Source organism: Melitaea cinxia, chromosome Z (assembly GCF_905220565.1).
Source record: "Melitaea cinxia chromosome Z, ilMelCinx1.1, whole genome shotgun sequence".
Lineage (NCBI taxonomy): Eukaryota > Metazoa > Arthropoda > Insecta > Lepidoptera > Nymphalidae > Melitaea > Melitaea cinxia.
In genome coordinates this window covers 11,931,914-11,952,029 of record NC_059424.1, presented here as the reverse complement: position 1 = coordinate 11,952,029, position 20,116 = coordinate 11,931,914, and the positions used below count along the sequence as shown (strand labels likewise).

General features: G+C 34.1%; 1 protein-coding gene across 1 annotated transcript; it reads right to left on the bottom strand.

The window, feature by feature from the left end:
• Positions 1-8,144: 8,144 nt before the first annotated feature.
• LOC123668599 (deformed epidermal autoregulatory factor 1) lies at positions 8,145-19,232 on the bottom strand. The gene is made up of 6 exons (XM_045602324.1): positions 18,367-19,232; positions 18,233-18,292; positions 17,975-18,160; positions 15,738-15,970; positions 10,636-10,840; positions 8,145-8,332 (listed from the first exon to the last, which is right to left on the bottom strand). Exons 1-5 carry the CDS (start codon positions 19,082-19,084, stop codon positions 10,649-10,651), a joined length of 1,389 nt encoding a protein of 462 aa, XP_045458280.1. The 5' UTR covers positions 19,085-19,232; the 3' UTR covers positions 8,145-8,332; positions 10,636-10,648.
• Between the last annotated feature and the right edge of the window lie 884 nt (positions 19,233-20,116).

The following is a 20,116-nucleotide window of genomic DNA, read 5'->3' as shown; positions in this document are numbered from 1 at the left end:
CTTACAGGCTTTAGTCCAAATTTTTATAAAGGACCACAAATACCAACACCAAGAGTTAATCCTCAGTACGGACATCGTCCTGTACAACAATTAGGGTATCGTCCTTCATTTAATAATAATCATTATAAACCCCCGACACAATTTGGTTATAAGCATAATTTTAGACCAGACGGACAAGGACAAAATGACGTTTCAATGAGAACGGTAACTAATAATAAACCGAGTTTCCCGATTAATAAAACATATATTCATGATTATAACTACAACATGTATGACGTAACATACAATATAGAACAAACAGACGAGCTGACTGACGAAGGAAATTCTAGTGACCTTGATAATGATGAACAGGAAGAAAATTTTTCCATATGTATAAAATTAAATGCAATAGAGTCAGATGATAATACTTCTTTGTCAGTAAGTGTTGATGATAGAGAATCTCAACTTCAAGAACATTTACGTGACGTGACAGAGACAGACACAATGTTAGAATTATCCCCAAAATGTAATACAGACGATTCTAGAACTTTAACTGTAACTGACTCGGAGGCGACAATATCAGCAAGTCCTAGAGATTTATCTGAAATCGAACCTCCAGATCATTCTGATTCTAGCACTAGTATTGAGACAGTCCACTCAAATGTAGAACGTGATTCTTCTAGTATTCCAATTTTACATGAAGCTATCAATACTAAGCCTAATCAGATATTAGTATTTTCGTGGCTTAAAAACGAAATTCAGGTTAAAGATTTAACAAGGTCAAAACAGAAAATTCTCGAAGTTTTCTTACCCTTAAATAATTTACAATTAATAAAACAATTCCTTAAAGAGTATATCCGGCCCAAAATTAAATATTTTATATATTTTGAACATCAGGAACATAGGAAAGATTTCGCAAATATAATAATTTCCTTATTTAAGAAAGGCACTATTAATATAAAAGAATGTATCAAACGTATAATAAATCGTAATTTAGTGCCTGTAAAGATTAGAAAGCGGAGAACTAAGGTTCCATTAAAAAATATAAAACGACCTCCACAGGTGATGCTTAATCGCCCTGGCGATGATGAAGGAGACCCAATCCCTTCAACTTCAAAAGATTGAAGGTAACCCAGGCCTGTTGCCTGTCAAACAAGGTCAGGCCTATAAACAAGAAAATAAGTGGTTAATCATAAAAGTATTAGATTTAAGTTCTATATTTGTCGATTTAGAGTTTAATATAAATAAGTATAGTGATTTTAATAGAGTAATTAATATAGATAAACCTTATATGTATGAATTTAGTAATATGAAAATGCAAGTAGAATATTTAAAAGATATAACTATAGAAAAGGCAAAACAGATAGCACCAACAAAAAGATTTCGAAGAGGTTTGCTTAATCCCGTAGGTTCTATTATAAAATCGATAACTGGTAACTTAGATCACGAAGACGCGCTTTACTATGATAATCTTATTAACAAATTATATAACAAACAAAATTTAATCGATAATAAAATTACCCTGGTTTCCAAAATGTTGGATTATTCTATTAATAGTACAGAAATTTTATATAACAATTCTTTAATTATTAATGAACGTTTAAAACGCGTAGAAAGTATGTTGAAAGACATGGTGACAAAAGAAGAAAACTCAATATATTCCACTTATGTTCTAAGTATGTATAGTACGTTTATTAATAATTTCCGTTCAATATATATAACACTCAATGAAATTGAGACAGCCTTAGCCTTTAGTAAAATTTCTGTGCTACATCAATCAATAATTAATTCTACTGAATTGTTTTACATATTTTCTTCTATAGAAAAATATCATAGTTTATTGTATCCTGTAACAGAAAGTAATATAATTAAAATAGAGCGAACATTGTCTGTTAAGGCGTATGTAAAAGGAAACCAGATAACATTTATAATAGAAGTTCCTCTTACAGATAATAATACGTATAATTATTATAAAATTTATTCATTGCCTATTTTTGATCAAATTAAAAACAAAACTTTCATTATTATTCCCGAATATCCCTTCCTTATGGTGAAAGGTTCGAAGTACTTTCCGGTCGCGTCTCCGTGTCAACATGTGTTCGGCGATAATCAGTACATATGCACTGAACATAATTTTATCCCTTACTCAACGATAACGTGTATGGAACAATTGATGCAATTTCACAATGACTTAACTCAATGTCATAGACGAGTAGTTAATATCGAAGAAGTTAAAGCACAACGTCTTTCTTCTGCCCGTTGGATAATATATTCACGAAATAAGGAAGTAATGTCTTACAAATGTGAAAACGATATAACAAAAACATCTATGATGGGAACTTATCTCGTTCAAATAGATCCTGGCTGCGAGATTCTACTTAATGATCTTCATTTATATTATCTTCAACACACATTGGAAAAATTTGAATACAAGGTGACACCTATTATTAATTTACCTCACCCAAAGAAGGAAATCCATATTCCTGTCGATCCGATTGATATTAAGGGAATTAATTTGGATGACATAAAGTATCTATCTGCGGCCTTAAAAATGAAAAGTTCAAGTGAAAGTGAAAGTGAAAGTGAAATTAAATCAATAATAAAAGTTAACAGTGTCAGTGTAGGAACTCTAATTTTATATCTTATATTAATTACTATTTGTTTAATTTTAGTTATAAAAAGTGTTAAGAATAAAATTTTAAGCAAGGGTCGAAACCTTCAGAAGTCAAATTCTTCCGACGGTTTCGAACTTAAGGGGGGAAGAGTTATGTTGGACCAAAGCATGAGAACAATACAAGTAAATGCTTAATCAGCGGAATAGGAATAACAAATGATATCTCACGTTGCCTCATGCTTTGGGATCATATGTCTTGAGAAAGTTTAATTAGAATTAAATCAACGATTAATCCAGAGCATGTAATTCTGCTCGGACGTGTCCACTGTAATTTTAATTAATTTTTAATTAAATAGTTTTAGTTTAATTAATGTAATATTTTTTTAAAAAAGCCCTTTCGCGCTCCCGTAAACTTGTCTACCTACTTACTACAAAGTTAGATTATTATTATGATTATTATTATTATTCTATTTAAAATTTTAATAATATTTTTAAGAGCTATTTCCTTTAATATTAACTTTCACTCAGTTTTTAATATTAAAATATGATAATTTTCCGAAATCTGGAAAGAAAAAGTGGAAAGAAAAAAGAGGCTTTGCAGTAAAAATAATGTTATTATTGCCGGTTGATTATATTGGGTATTAAATTATTATAAAATATTACCATAACTGTAAAAGGCGGATTTATATTTGACTGACGTGACGACACGTGTGTCATAACGTGATAGCTAGCGTTTACATTATATGTCGTGTTCTAGCACATCAGAACAATATTTTGAATCAATACAGCTGCAGCTGTAGAAAAGGTCAAACGTTTGAAATGTTCTTCTATGAGTCATCGGATTCTGATTCAGATTTTGAAGAAATTATTGAATTTTTGAATGCTGGCACCTCTTTTAAAAAAAAAGGAAGAAAGAGAAGGAGATTTGGATTAATCCAATCATTTTACAATTTACGTAAATAAACAAACGTCGCTGACGCATCATAACACAGCACTGCCGTCCGCGCACATTAATCTGACGTGTCGTGATGGCGCCGTTTCAGCACTCCCGCTAGTCTGACGCGAACCGGGACCGGTTCTGATGCGACACATCAGAAGCCGTCACGACATGTCCCCACACATCACTGTAAACGTTGTTATACAAAATGATATGATATCGATTCTGTTCTGATCGATCGACACGACACGTCAGTCAAATATAAATCCGCCTTAAGTAAAGACAGCAAAATTAGTTTTATGGTTTTACGTAACATTGTAAACTTCAATTCGACTAACACTAAATATTATCAGTGTTTTTGTTAAAAGTTATAAAACCAATGAGCGCAGAAGTTTAATTTACAAGAACAAAAAATATATATATGCTTTTGTCAATAAACGAAATAATTGTGTTTGCGACAAATAATACAACGGAGGTAGATGAAAAAATAGTCAAGTAAATACGCATTATCAAAGATTACTCCAAAAGTTGTAATCAGATCTCGATGAAATTTAAATGTAACCACATGATAAATATTGGCTTTCGTATAAATTAAAAATCATCAAAATGGTACACCCAGTAAAAAGTTATGCGGATTTTCGAGTTTTTCTCGATTTCTCTGGGATCCCATCATCAGATCCTGGTTTCCTTACATGGTACCACACCAGAGATATCTCCTTTCCAACAAAAAAAAGAATTATCAAAATCGATTCATAAACTACGAAGTTATCCCCCCTAACATACATAAAAAAATATATACGGTCGAATTGAGTAACCTCCTCCTTTTTTTGAAGTGGGTTAAAAAAATATACGATCGAATTGAGTAACCTCCTTCTTTGTTAAAGTCGGTTAAAAAAGGGACTAGATTAGTGTAAGTTCAGAGTGGTCGGTCTTCTTATAAAGTATCAAACAAGTTTAAATATTTCTGCATGTGTCAATAAATACGTTCATTAATAACGGATTATTTACAAGATGGACGAAACTTTTTAAGTTTCCGGCTTATAAGTTGTAGCAACCCGTTTCTTCTCGACTTTCACGGCACACCATGCTTGGCGCAGTTGCGAATGCAAAGAGGGATGTTATGAGGCCTTTGCTTCGTTTTAAAGACTTTTAACATAAACCACAATAGCTAGGAAAAATTAGCCGAGAACAGAGACCAATGACGTGTAAGCGTGAAGGATGATCAAAAACATCACGATGAAGCCTGGTTTGGATTCTTATCGGATATGAGAAACAAGAAACATCAAAACAGCGATAATAATGACACTAGCGCATATTTTCCCTGTTCGGTGTGTGATAGAGTCTGCCGCTTCTGTATAGGCATGTTCAAATATCAGAAAAAGTGCATTTCAGGCACCGCTTGAATCGTCTGGAACAGACTTAAAGGACTATGATTGACGAAACTAAGTGTAATATATATAGTTTGCACGGTAGAAACATTATTTCTATATATTTAAATCGGGGGGGTATTTATTTAGAACTTGTTTTTTTAGTACTAATAAACGGTCAACCAAGTGCTTACGTGTGTTTCCTTTGTCCCAGTTAATTAATATAATATACGGCTAGATATTTCTCAGTGGCGACGAGTGGACTTACGCATCTTATAAAATTATTATTAGTGTTATAATATAAAAATGTCGATCGGTAAAATCGCGGAATTTAATGTGCGGTCGGACAATTGGCGGTTATATGTGGAGCGTCTAGAACAGTATTTTATTGTTAATAAGATAGCGAGCGAGCTAAAAGTGCCAACGCTAATCACCGTAGTCGGATTAGAGTGCTACGAATTATTGGTAGATTTGTGTACCCCAGACAAACCGTCATATAAAACATTCGAACAGTTGACTAAAATTCTAAAAAAAACACTTGCAACCCAAGCCGAGTGTTATAGCAGAACGGTTTAGGTTTCGACATACGAAGCAAATGAACGGTGAATCGTTAGCGGAATATGTAGCTGTGTTAAAAAAACTGTCTAAAACCTGTGAGTTCGGGACGTGGTTGGAAAAAATCCTGAGCGATCAATTTGTATATAGTATACAATGTGAAGCGATACGGCAGCGTTTATTTCAAGAGGATCATCTCGATTTTTCGAAGGCGTATCGTTTGGCCGTCAACATGGAAACAAAATTTTTGTGCAAAGAAAATTACATTCGATCATCCAACTAATTCATTTTTTTTTTTTTACAAATTTATTTTTAAAATATGTTGAGTAATCTTCACTTTACTAAAAATGTATGCAACATTTTACCTTCTATTATTATAGAATCTAATGTGTACGTTGCGAAAATGAATTAACAAAGTTCTTAAAGTAATAGAAAGTATCCAACGTTTGATAATTTCACACCCCCCAACACCGTACATTTATTTTTACTTATAATTAAATAATTCACAATAATTTTCATGTGTAGGTAAAAAAATCTACATGGGTGCTACCTACTACCTACCCTACTAGTTTACCTACCAGGTAGTTAGTGTGTATTAGAAATAGGAATTTATAGTTACAGAGCTAGGATAATTATTTTATTCCTTTGTAATATTCTAAAAGCCCAGATCGCCAATTAAAATAAAGAAACCTGACTAACCTCTGACTATTTATGAAATAATGTAACAAAAAAAAAAATTAGCCTTAATGCTAAATTGGTGCTACTAGTGCAATATCCAGTGCATTACTATGTAAGTAATTATATAACCATGATAGAGCTAAGATTAAATTTAAATTGAAATTATAATTTTTAATTCATTATCAGAGAAATAATAGCCATAGCTACTTTTTTTTTTCAAAATTATAAAATTGTATGTATGTAGGATTATAGCAAAGAAATATATATATTTCTATAATTATAATTAAATTTTGCAATAAAGGTATTACGAAATCTTAATACATGCTTTTCATTTAAACGCAGATATTTTTGTCTGATTTAATTATTTCTAGGTGCATAAATGAATCTGAATTTATTAATGTACAAAGATGCACAAAGCGTTTAAAACGGTAATTACTACATACAATAAATGTAGCGCTTCAATCTGTAATATATCACTGCAGGACAAAGGCCTCTTTCCCCATGTAGGAGAAGAATCAGAGCTTAATCCACCACGCTGCTCCAATACGGGTTGGTGGATATATTCCCGGCTATGATGAGTACTACAATCGGTATTAGGTGTACATAACAAATGGGACCGACAGCTTAACATGTTAATTAATTAAATAATTAGCTTAACGTACTCTCTGAGGCACAGTGAGGTGACCCACAATGAATGTAACACTAACAACTAAGGGTCGACCGAGATCTCGGTCTTCTCGCCGAACTTCTCGGTATAGGATAATGGGATTCAAATCTACGGCGCACGTCCACATTCGTCACTTAGTGTCAGTGCGTTAGGGAGCTATCGATTGTGATAAGTCAAACATGGCTGCAACAGATAAATCCAACTTATGGGCAGCTTATGATTTCATAGACTTTGGAGATGACCCAATGACCAGTGATGAAAGCAGTTCAAGTGCTGTGATAGAAATAGCTCTTGATAGCCAAGACTGCAAAGAAATGCTAATATATTTGAGTATTGGTATTCGTCACCATATCAAGTACTTAGGCCTGCAGCAAAAAAGTTTGGACGACGACGTGAGGCGACACTTTCTGAAGGGTGAAAACGGAGAAAAATTGCTTTTTATGTACTACAACATCATGTTGTTTCACCCGTAGTCACCACACTGAGCAGGCGGGTTGGTAACCGCATGGCTGGCTTTGTCGCACCGAAGACCGTCTTCGGTCTGTGCATTTGAAGCCGAAGCCGAGCAGTTGGACGGTTATCCCGCCATCTGTACGCTTCACCAGTTTCATGATGGTAACGAAACTTTGTTATCCCTTTGTCGCCTCTTACGATATCCACGGGAAGAGAGAGGGTGGCTACATTCTAAGCTGCCGTAGCCACACAGCAGCAGCATGTTGTTCAATTTTAACTATTAAAACTATATAAAAAAAATATATTATTACATTCTTAAATATAGTCTCGGTCTCGACCGAGAACGAAAAACCTGTCTCGGTCGACCCTTACTAACAACTATATATACATACATTAGTTATCAGAATGTACTGCAAAATAAAACTTAATCATACATATTTACATTAACAACTAAATTCGGTAACACTCTCGAAATTAACCCAGAAAGTGGGTAATTTTACTATCTTAAAGTTTGCCTAGCTAAATACTAGAAAAAATCACCATTTTACAAATGGTGAAATAAAAAAAATGTATTATAACAATATTATAGTAATAGCTTATTAGTAGCTAAATTTAAATGTCTTTATAACTTCTACAGCGAATTGTCCTTTTCAATGACCGATCTCAATAACCTAACCTACAGGTACAGTTGGGCAGATTTTTTTTTTATTGATGAGCAAAGTAGGCATTAGTCAGCTGCTGATATATCTATATGGCATTTAACAAATTTTTACTTTAATTAAAATATTGTTTGGTTTAATATTTGAAAATTGATTGATAATATTATTATTGCAATGGCAGTCAGAACACAGGTTATTACCGACCATAAAGCACTACAGACATCAAAACAAATAATTCAATTTACAACGAATACTATTTCTTTCGGCTATTACAAGTACCAATCATTTTATCAACACTTGTTGGTGATTTTCACACTTTTCAAAAGTATGTGTGTAGTTTTGATTTAAACTATTTGCATAAAATAGTTTACCTCGAAAGATCTCGTCATATTCTTTTTATCACTGATTCTTGTCGAGAGCTCGCTGGAAAGAGAAATTAATCATATTATTTTTGTACATACAATATAAACAAAAGAATTTCACTGCCATAAGCAATATAAAAATTCAAAGCATACGGTCAACAAAGTATTGTTGCCGACTATGGTTTGCTTTTGCTATTGCTGTCATAATGATTTTAAGATGGTATACTAGTAAAGTAAAAAACTATAATAAAAAAAAAAATTATATCATTGATTTTTGTATTAGCATTACTGGTAGAATTTCACTACCTTTTGTCATTGGAATAATTTTCAAAAAAATATTTTATTGCTTAGAAAGATTTGGATTGACAAAATGAATTTTACAATGTGTACAGTAATGAATAAACTAATACTAAGATCAGTGGTCTAATATTAGTTATGTATTTACTAGCTCACCCCGCAAACGTTGTTTTTCCATATATTAACCCCCTTAACCCCCCTCCACAACTTAGGGGTTTGAAAAATAGATATTGCCCGATTCTTAGACCTACCCGATATGCACACAAAATTTTATAAAAGTCAGTCCAGCCGTTTTGGAGGAGTATGGTAACTAACATTGTGATACGAGAATTTTATATATAAAATTTCTATTTTTAATCCAAAAAAAAATTAAAAATCCTACAATTTTATGATTGTACAGAAGTTTTCAAAGTATAAAAACAATCTGAATGGAAGTAGAAAAATCATACATAGATCATATACAGAATTTAAAGGAATAGTTTCACTTGCTTAAATAATCTTACTTAACTTTACTTTTTTTCTTAAAAAACAAAACCAACTCCTGTTAATGTCCTTTTCTGTAAGGTGTTTCATAACCATTTTTAAAATTACGAGGGAGCGTTTTTATGTTCGCAGAATGAAGGGTAAGGGGTTGAAATAAAAAAACCAAATTATTTTTCCTTTTCAATATATTCACCTGCAAGACGGACACATTTTTCAAATCTTTCAATTAATTTATTTATACCCTCATAAAAAAATGTTTTATCTTTGTCCTCAAAGTACGCTGAAACTGCCTCCTTAACTTCACGATCGGAGGTAAATTTTTTACATCGAAGCTCTTTTTTCATTTTTGGAAACATGTAATAATCACTCGGGGCCAGGTCTGGGCTGTAGGGTGGGTGGTTCAAAATATCGAAGCCCACTTTAAGCAGCCAACGCAACGCGGCTCTCGTGGACGGGCGCATTACCGTGCAAAAGCAGCACACTTTTCGGCAATTTTCCCCGTCTTTTCTATTTATTGGCTTCTTTTAATCGCTCTAATATTGAAGCGTAGTATTTTCCAGTTATAGAAACACCTTTATCTTTATAATCAATCAATAATATTCCTTCTGAGTCCCAAAAGACCGTTGCCATGACTTTCCCAGCTGACTGTGACACCTTTAACTTCTTGGGAGGTGCTGTGACCTTTTTATGCCACTGCATAGAGTCTTGATTCGACTCAGGTTCATAATGATGAACCCAAGTTTCGTCTCCAGTAACAATTCCGACTCAATACACCATCCTTGTCTTCATTGCAGAGGTCCAAAAATACACGTGAACACTCTACCCGTTGTTGTTTTTGCGGCGGCGTGAGCATTCTCGGTACCCATCTTGCGCTGACCTTAGTCATGCCAAGATGATCGTGCAGGATTTTAAAAATGGTTGTATCGGATACGCCAACCATTTCTGCGAGTTGTTTCTTCTTTAGTCGAGCATCGTTGAGTACAAGTTTTTCGACTTTTTGGATAAGTTCTGGCGTGGTCACCTCGATGCTCCTGCCCGGCCTCGGGTCGTCTTCAAGGGATTCCCTTCCTTTTTTAAACAAACTGTGCCACTTGTACACCATGGTTTTTCCTGGACAAGAGTCACCGTAAACCGATGACATCTCATCCATTATGGTCGCAACTGATTTTCCGTGCTTGGTAAGGAACTTTATAACGGCACGATATTCAATTTTTTCCATATTTCACTTTTCACTCCTGATTATGTTGCTTGGTTGGCGATAGCTCAAAGACTAATAGTCTAATAACAATGAAATCTCGTATTATACTAATTATGAGTCACTAAACACGTTACGATCCTTATGAACCTAATCAACCCCCCCCCCCCTTCAACCCTCTCATTCCGCGAACTTAAAAACGCACCCTCGTATGTTAAAACATCAGTTAGTATAATCAATTTATTGATATGCAAAAATAACAAAAATGATACCAACTTGGTAACATAAATGTTAATTAATAATATTTGACCCATTTGATTGTCATTTACAAGAAATATAAGTATGTTTAAAATATAAAACAAAACTTAGCAAACAAAATTATATTTTACCAGGTGCTGAATACTATTGATGTTGACTCTCAACGATGAGCATGATCGACTGGTGTTGTTGTGAATCTGTGTGTATTGTAGGCACAGAACGTAAGCATTCAATCTGGTGAGATGCCCAATCTTTTTTCTGGCAATATGTAGAGCAATATGGTGTCCTTCTACACAGTGAACATTCTGCCGATGCTTCACGGTTGCAATTAGCACACTAAAATTTAAACATTTTTAATTAGTTTTACACATTTTTCTATTTCAAAAACCGGCCAAATGCGAGTCGGACTTGCGCATGAAGGGTTCCTTACCATTGAGTAGGTAAAATATTAAGACAAATTATTTTTGTCTAAATATTTTTTTTTATTATTTATTATTAAAGTAAAATACAACTGAGTATTTTGTAAATATTTCAAGTGCCTACCTGTTGATATCGAGCAAAAAACGACGGACGGACGGACGGATGGATATATTATACATATAATAAAAATGTAACCACACCAGTCCATCTATAGGGATCATTGTTGGGTTTCTTTAGGAAGTAATATCCTTTTTACTGTAAGAACAAATCCAGTTTAACTCCATCCAAAAATAAAAGTCTTATTATGTAAACAAACCCCTTACCGGAAGAAAAATATGCATTCCCTGTGTATTCACACACAATGGCTACTAGACAATTATTGTAGCATCTGGGTAATCACATGAAGTACCATTATTTTTGTAATTATACGTCTATTTTATCGTCAAACTAATATTTTTAGCAGAAAACCGAATTTGCTGCTACCTCAAACTTACAAGTGACATTTATCATTACTGTATTGTCTTTAGTTTTTAATAATAATAATAATAAAATGAATTTATTGCCACATATATACAAGTTAAAATAACACGTTAAGTAAACATACATAAAAGAAACATGAAAACATAACATACATTAAAATTTGACAAAATATAAAATATGAATAGGCAACAGGAAGTGGCTCAGCTTCAGCTGACACAGGACTAAAGTCCCATGCAGCGCTGTTTTTCAGCCACTACCTTCTCCCTGTGATATTGGGTGGGAATAAGCGGTGTGATCCCCGGTTTCCGTACAACTTTGTAAATGTATCCAAAGCAGGACATTGACCAAAAACGATTGTAATATGAACAATAATATTATAACATGTAAAAAGGTTTTAGGGCTGCAACGTTCTTTCATATCGATAAAAAGTCGAGATCAATGATATTCAAACAAAATAACAGCGTTTTAGCTCGAACTTTTTTAAATCTCGTTGTTTATGAACCGATTTTGATAATTCTTTTTTTGTTGGAAAGTAGATATCCTAAGTGTGTTAGCCCACCAGCCCATCACGCAAAAAAGGCGCACCAAGACGTCGAGTTGCGGAAAAGAGCCCGTGAACAACAACAACAACAACAATCCTAAGTGTGGTACCATGATAAGGAAACCAGGATCTGATGATGAGATCCCAGAGAAATCGAGGGAAACCCTCGAAAATCTGCATAACTTTTTACTGAGTGTACCGATTTTGATGATTTTTAATTTAAACGAAAGCCAATATTTATCATGTGGTTACATTTAAATTTCATCGACATCTGATTACAACTTTTGGAGTAATCTTTGATAATGCGTATTTACTTGACTATTTATTCGTCTACCTACGTTGTATTACTGTCGATGTAATTGAAGTCGTTTTTTTTTGCCAGCAAACATAATTATTATCAATAAGAACGTTATGTCTTCATCTGTGGTAACATTTGCTTTTAATCTTATTGAAAATACTTTTAGTGTTTCATGCATATTATTTATTATATTATAAGTTATTATTTCAGTATTTTTAGTTTTTATTTTTATTTTTATGTATTCAGTTTACTATTTTTATTTATTCGCATTGTAAGCAAGATATAAATGAGCATCTGTTGTGAGTCGAATCAAATTAATTATAATAATCAAATTATTTTTTTAATGAAAGGGACTATGTGATTATGCTTTTATTATCTATTTTTATTATTTTTTATTATTATTTCTATGTTTAGTGTGTTCTTATGGCATTTGACATCTGATGTCATCAATGCAGGCTCTGACAAAAGCACAGCGCCTTAGCAGTAAACATTTGCTTCTAAGCAATGCTGAGGCAGAGACCTGGTTGGCCTTCTTGAACTTGTTTTATGTTTTTAAATTTATAATCTTGCCACTGTGTTCGTTTCTTTCTGGTTTTTTATTTTGATTACTTTGTTTTACTGTGCAGGATGTAATTGTTTATAATGAGGCCAATAAATAACTTTTCTTTCTTTCTTTCTTTCTTTGTCATCAAATTGCAAATACTTTTTTTAAAGGAGTTAATATACGATAGTGTGGAGCCCCAGCTAAGGCATAGTGCCCCGAATAGAAATTATACTTTAAATATTGATTTCCCCATTTCCCTGTACTTTCATTAGTTTCTAAGTAGAAAATGTTTTAATGCGATGGCGATGCATGAAAAGGCTGTCACACCACAAGAGTAAAATTTGTCACAACACAGAGTAACCTCAAATAGGTACCGAAAAGTAATTTCAGAAATCTAATTTGAAACGTGCATGCAGACTGCACCCTCTAAATCCAAATGCCAAATCGAAGGAAATGTGGCATGGTAGGAAGAACCAAAGAAGACACCTGTAATGGTAGACTAGCCAAGAAAATTGTCATACATGACAAAGTAATATAGGCCATCAACAGTTTCCTACCAAACAAGTCGGCAGGACTGGATAAGGTATTTCCAGGCCTGCTAAGATGGAGTGATAGGAAACTAATCGACCACTTTGTCTCCATATATAGGAGTTGCCTAGCTTACTGCTACACTCCTAAGGCATGGAGTGAAGTCAAGGTAGTCTTCATACCCAAACCCGGGAAAGGAGACTACTCGCAACCAAAATAATTTAGACCTATTAGCCTTACCTCCTTTCTATTGAAAGTTCTGGAAAGGCTTATAGATCGGGAGCTGTTGAGTTGGACAACCTCTGAATCCCAACCAGCACGCCTACTCAACGGGCAAATCAACAGACTCTGCCATACATAAGGTTATATCCTACATAGAGGGCAATCTCCACCACAAGACATCAACCCTAGGCGCCTTTATCGATATCGAAGGGGCCTTTGATAAAACTAAGTTTACCAGCATAAGCCGGGCCCTTACTATGCATGGAGTCAATAACACAATTGCCAGGTGGATGGACAGCATGCCAAAGTACAAGGCCATCCAATTCACTGTGAATGAAACAACTAGAGGCGTTGTAGCGAGAGGATGTCCGCAGGGAGGGGGGGGGGGTCTTACAACCGTTAAAAATAAGCTCCAGCGGTTTCAGAGAATAGCATGCTCTGCAATAACTGGCTGCATGCGTACCGCCCCCACGGCAGCTCTTGAGGTTATGCTTGATCTGGCACCGCTTGATCTGTTTATACAACAGAAAGCGACTATGTCAGCTATCAGGCTAAAACACTTGGGCTTGTGGTGTAACCAGGAGGGTCCACACAATAAACTGGAGCAGCCTTGTGAGCTATGAGCCACTATTTGCTGCTCCATGTGATAGGATTCCCAAACAACATATTTTATAAGAAAATACCATATACAACTATTTGAGGCTGAAAGACACCAGTCCGGCATACGCGAAGTCTGCATTTACACTCCAAAATGGGGTCTGGGACCCGTGCCGGAGTGTACCACCTTACAAGACCTTAATATCAAATTATCACTAACGCTGGGTCAACACAGCTCCATCTTCCAATGCGAGTGTGTTGCGATAACCCACGCAGCCACCGCCGTCCTGTCAAAAGGCATTAAGGATTGCAACATCCATATTCTGTCGCACAGCATGGCTGTATTTAAAGCACTAGGGAGCAATTCGATTAACTCTAGTCTTATATACGAATGTCATCAAACCCTGGAAGTATTGGCCACACATAAAGAGTATCCTCCAGTGGATAAAAGAACATAGCGGATCACACGGAAAGGATGCCGCCGATGAGCTTGCAAGACAGGGGTCCAATACAAAGGTTGCCGGCCCAACCATCTTAATGCCGCTACCATTTGGACAACTGTGCTCGTGAGTAAGACAACGCACACATGCAACTCACCCCTTTGGACAAACCAAACCAGCTGTAGACAGTCCAAAATGATACTCACGGAAGTATCACCGCACTTATCGTGCCGACTGCTCAGTCTAAACTGTCTGGACAACAGAATAGTTGTTGGCACGATTACCGGCCACATGGCAATCACTCACCAACTATTTATTATTAATGGAACGGACAGTCCTCTTTGCAAGGGATGTCTGGCTGCTGAAGAAACAGCCGCCCACGTGATCCTGGAATGCGAGGAAGTGGCCGCACAACGGGCGACCATCCTTAGGGAAATAAGAACGTTCCGAGAAGCTTGTGAATGCCCCAAGAGGCTTCTGAGCTTCTGGAAGAAGCTGGGCTGGCTGAACTACTCAACACTTTTTTCACGCATAATGGACCACCTTTGTGTCTAAATGCGGAAAACCGAGGCCACAACATAACATAATATAGTCTTATATTGTTCATTTTATCAAAAACTATTTGTATATAAAATTACCGACATCTACATTTATCAACATATATCACAGTACTATAGTAGTCTATGGTTACCATTACCCATGGACCAACCGACGGTATAGATAGTGTATAACAAAATAAGGCGTAGACCCCAAGGGCAATGAGACCCTGGCCCAATAGGGACAAAATGATGTGACCCCGGAGGTGAAGCCCCGGTGAAGATAGCCCGGGTAAAGAGGGCAACCTCGAGGCCTGTACCTGGACAGACCCTCAGGCCTGTCAGGAAGACCCACACACACACACACACTATGGTTACCCATTCCGCCATATTTGTTTACAAAATAAGACTTTTATTTTTGGATGACTTTAAAAAGTTTATCTATTAGTCCAGCAACCGCTGAATCTTTGTGAATAGTACTGTCACTAAAAAAAAGTTTGGCTACTGCTGGACTATCTTTTGGTGTGCAAACAGTAATTAATAAATAAAGATATCTAATTTCTATCTCCACATATAAACAGTATGGAGTTAAAGCTAGTTACATACTTAAAGTAATATATAATTTACCTTTTTGGACTCAGATTCATCAACATTATGCAGTGAGACTTGCTCAGCTTCTACTTGAGCGTCCACACTTGCTGCAAGTATAGCAGAAGCACGTTCTTGTTCGAGACGCTCAAGATGCCTGGTACTCACTAGTCTAACATCTTCAACACATTGCTTAAATTCACTAGAAAGTCGTGATAAATTCTGTCCAATATCCTCCAGGCGTTTCAAAACTTTACTCATATCCGGAACGACTAAAAAGTTAAAGGGATGCTTTCGTAAGGCACATATAGCTTCACAAAATTATATTCATATGAACAGAAAAATACAAATAGAAATACTATTAATTGTACACTATCAGAGAAAAAAAATTACATCAAAAGAAAGAAAATATAGACATGTACAAAAGGCAGTCTTATCGCTAAGAGCGATCTCTTCCAGACAACCTCTAGCATGAAAAGGGCATGGCAAAAGAATTATACGGCATGGAGGTGTACGTACAAAATATATACATATCAATCATACACGTATGCTTTTTGCGAAACTCAGAAATATGATCATATTTTTTAAGTCCAAATATGAAGAGAATAAAGTTCGTAGTTTATGCATTGTTATTTGTTTAAAGCAGATCGCATTGCAAAAATGTCACATGCCAAACTTTCATTTTGGGGACAAATGTACCTTTAACAGCAACAGCTTTGCATTCAGTTTTGGCTAGATGCAATGTAATGCAAATATTCTGTATTTGTACACATATCTATCAGTCTAAGTATTTATTAGACTCTAAGAATTAAAGTTTCTATATAATTAGGTTATAAATATTAGTTTTCCTTTAGTGACCATATATCACAATTATGCTATAGATAATGATGATATACAACTATTAATATTTAAGTTTTATAATAATCATTAGTTCTTATAGAATAAAAAAAGATTTTTTTATTTTATTTCAGAAAACAAAGAATATTTTAACTTCCTATGTTTGACAATTCGCATGGCAACATAACACAAGCCACAAAAATAGTACAAAATATACAATTTAATAGTTTTGATATAAATTTGTATTTTTGCATGATTATAATGTCGACGTTTTAAAAAGTGCAGTATAATATATGTCAAAAAGTACAAAAATACACATATGTTCTCCATATTCAACAGTGTGGGACTTCTTATTAAATTTGAATAACTAACAGTGATTGAATTAAGAATAATTTTAAAATGAAAGTAGGTAAACTTTTTTTAAAAACAAGGTATTTGTACATCATTATTAGATTTTATAAAACAAAGTCGCTTCCCGTTTAGATATTTAAAAATATGCAATGTATTTTGATGGTGGTTTTCTTTAGTAAAAGGTAATTCCAGAGGAAGGTTATATGTATAATACATCTATAATATAAAAATGAGTCGCTGAATGTGTTGCTAAGCGCAAAACTCGAGAACGGTTGGACCGATTTCGCTAATTATTTTTTTAAAATATTCCTTGAAGTACGAGGATGGTTCTTACGGAAAGAAAAATTCTAAAAAAAAAAATTTTAAATTTCCTGAAAAAGTCTAAAAACAACACTTTTCTATACTCCCATACAAAAGATTTGTGATAATACTTAAAAGTCAATTTGAACTTTAATACCATAAGATAAAGTTTGTGTTAGGCGATACGAAGTTCGCCGGGTCAGCTAGTTTATAATATAGCAGAGGAACACTGATTGTTTTTGCAACTGTGAGATCCAGAGCAGGTCGCCAGTATATAATATTGCACAACATCTTAGAAGCCAATACATGTCACATAGCTCAACATAGATATTGTATTTTATAGATTAACCCAAACCTAAATAAAAAAAATAATACACTTCTTTGCCAAATTAAATCAGAGACTATGTCTTAGATTTTCTTACATATTTAATTATTAATGCTTAGCCTACATTATAAATTCATAAACAAACAGAATTACAATGTTTAAAAAACAAGTTAAATCGCAAAACTTAGCATGTAAGCAATTTCTTTACATTTTATTTATCACACTATGGAGTTCATCAAAGTGTAGTAAAAAATTATAAAAAATATTCTAGACTTTTTTAATGCAGCTGCACATATGACCCTTACAGAACAAATATTACATATAATTTTTAGATATAGTTTTGAGAATAAGTTATCGAACTAGTGCTTCTAAGTTTAAAACAGCATATTTATATTCCTAAATTTATCATAACATGATGTATTTATGTTTTGTGAAATAATGAACATTAATTTGTATATACTACCTGCAGTAGAATCTTGATTAGTTTCAGGACTAGCCAACAAATGATAATCAGAGTTAGTCTCCAGGCCTTCGGCAATTGTCTGCCATGCTTCTTTAGAGTGGCTGTTACTACTTGTTTGATGGATATTGTCAACTTCAGCATCGCTAATACTTTCTAATTTGACTTTTGCTTTCTTTTCATCTGTTCCTACAAAATATTATTTTTTATACAAAAAAAGTTTATATCACTTTTAATTAATATATATGTCCACAATCATACCATCTTGGTTATTTCTTCTTTTCCTCTTGTAAGGCGTAAAAAGCCTCACAGGACCCATTGCTGAAAAATATCACAAAAGTTAATTATTTACAATTTCTTAAATATGGATACTATTGTACTGTAAAACTAATTACCCGTCTGATCATCACAGCATGCTCCACACGTACAACTTGTTGCATGGGGAGTTAATATACCTTCATCAATTAATGCCTGTATACTTCTGCCTCCAAATCTTATTGACCTTTTCCAGTCTTTACTTGAAGCTCGACCACAGAGCGCTTCAAACTCACTAGGTGTATACCATTCCATTCCATATCTAATACATCTGCCACGACCACCAGAACCTAACCTTTGTTTATGAAGCTCCGCTGATGTATTTTTACATCTTATGGGGAGAACAGGCATATTCGCAGTTTCAACCCACGACCGATTGCTAGTAGATCTTGATGAAGAGGAATTGGATCCTGTATGATCTTTCTGTTCACGAATGGGTGGCGGGGATGGAGTGTTTTGGATAACTATATGAGTTGGTTTTATGTCTTCTGGTACGGATCCGCCTGATATAAACCCATTGTCGACGCATATCATAGGCTTAAAATGCTGCAGCTGGTCGGAAGTGATAACATTAAAGGCCGTGCCCGTAATAAGGGTGCCGACTGGTAACGACACGGGCACAGTAACAACTCCATTGGTATCACTGGAACGTCGAACCGTTTTTATTCCTCCAGACAAAACAGAACTGCCTTCAGAACAATCGGCATCGCGCTCGGCTGCTGTCGCCAGAGGATCGGCGTCGTGTACTTCGGTAATGTCCGGCATAACGACGTTGTCCGAACTTCTATTCTCCGCCATCGCTTTTTTCCGCCCACCCCTATGAACCCCGTTGCGTAGTGACCGAATTTTGAAACAATTACATTAATATTATGAAATCAAACTTTATTAAGAATGTTGAAAATAATCTTCATTTTACTTCGTTCCGCCATGATGAGAGTGACGCGAGATAATGGCGGCCAGTTTAAAAGTTAGATTTTATTGTAAGTAATAATACAATTGGCAATAATAATAAAGATGTCGTTAATAATTATATTTTTATACCATTTAACTCTATGTTTTAGATCGTTATTGAAAATAGTATTTATTTACATTTTAATTTTTAAATTTAAACTTGGATTACATGTTTTACATGTAAAGTATAATCTCTTTAATTTATGTATATGTAGCCAACCCATTATCTATTTTTTTTTTTTTTAAATAATTTTAGATAAATTTATAACTTTAAAATATTTCAAATTATTTATATTTTACATCATAAACCTTAAGCTTTTATCATTCTAAAAATTTATTAAATTGAAATATTTATTAATTATAATTATGGCCAACATCAAAAGACATTCAGTTAATATCTTTTTTTTAAAGTAATTTTAAATGATACGTACACTAACCACTTCGTAATAACCAAACTTTGGCAATTATTAGTTTTCACTATTTTGACTGAATTTTTTACCTTTCTTTTTTGTTAGTTCAGTTGGTTGAGTTGGTTGTGTTACTTTATCAAACACCGATTTATAGTATGTACTATTTTGACTGAATTTTTTACCTTTCTTTTTTGTTGGTTGTTTTACTACTTACTTTATCAACCACCAATTTATAGTATGTAAACCATATTTATATTACTACGTTATACAAAAATTATATAATAAACGGCTTGAATGCAGGCATTTTAATTATTAATTAGCAAGTTTTACATTTATTTTAATGAACTTTAATTAAAGTATTATTTTGAAATACCAAATTATTCGAACTCAAGACTTGATTATTGGTTTAATGTTGAATGAAAAAAAAAGATTTTTTTTTTTTTTAAATTTTTTGATGCGTCGCAATTTT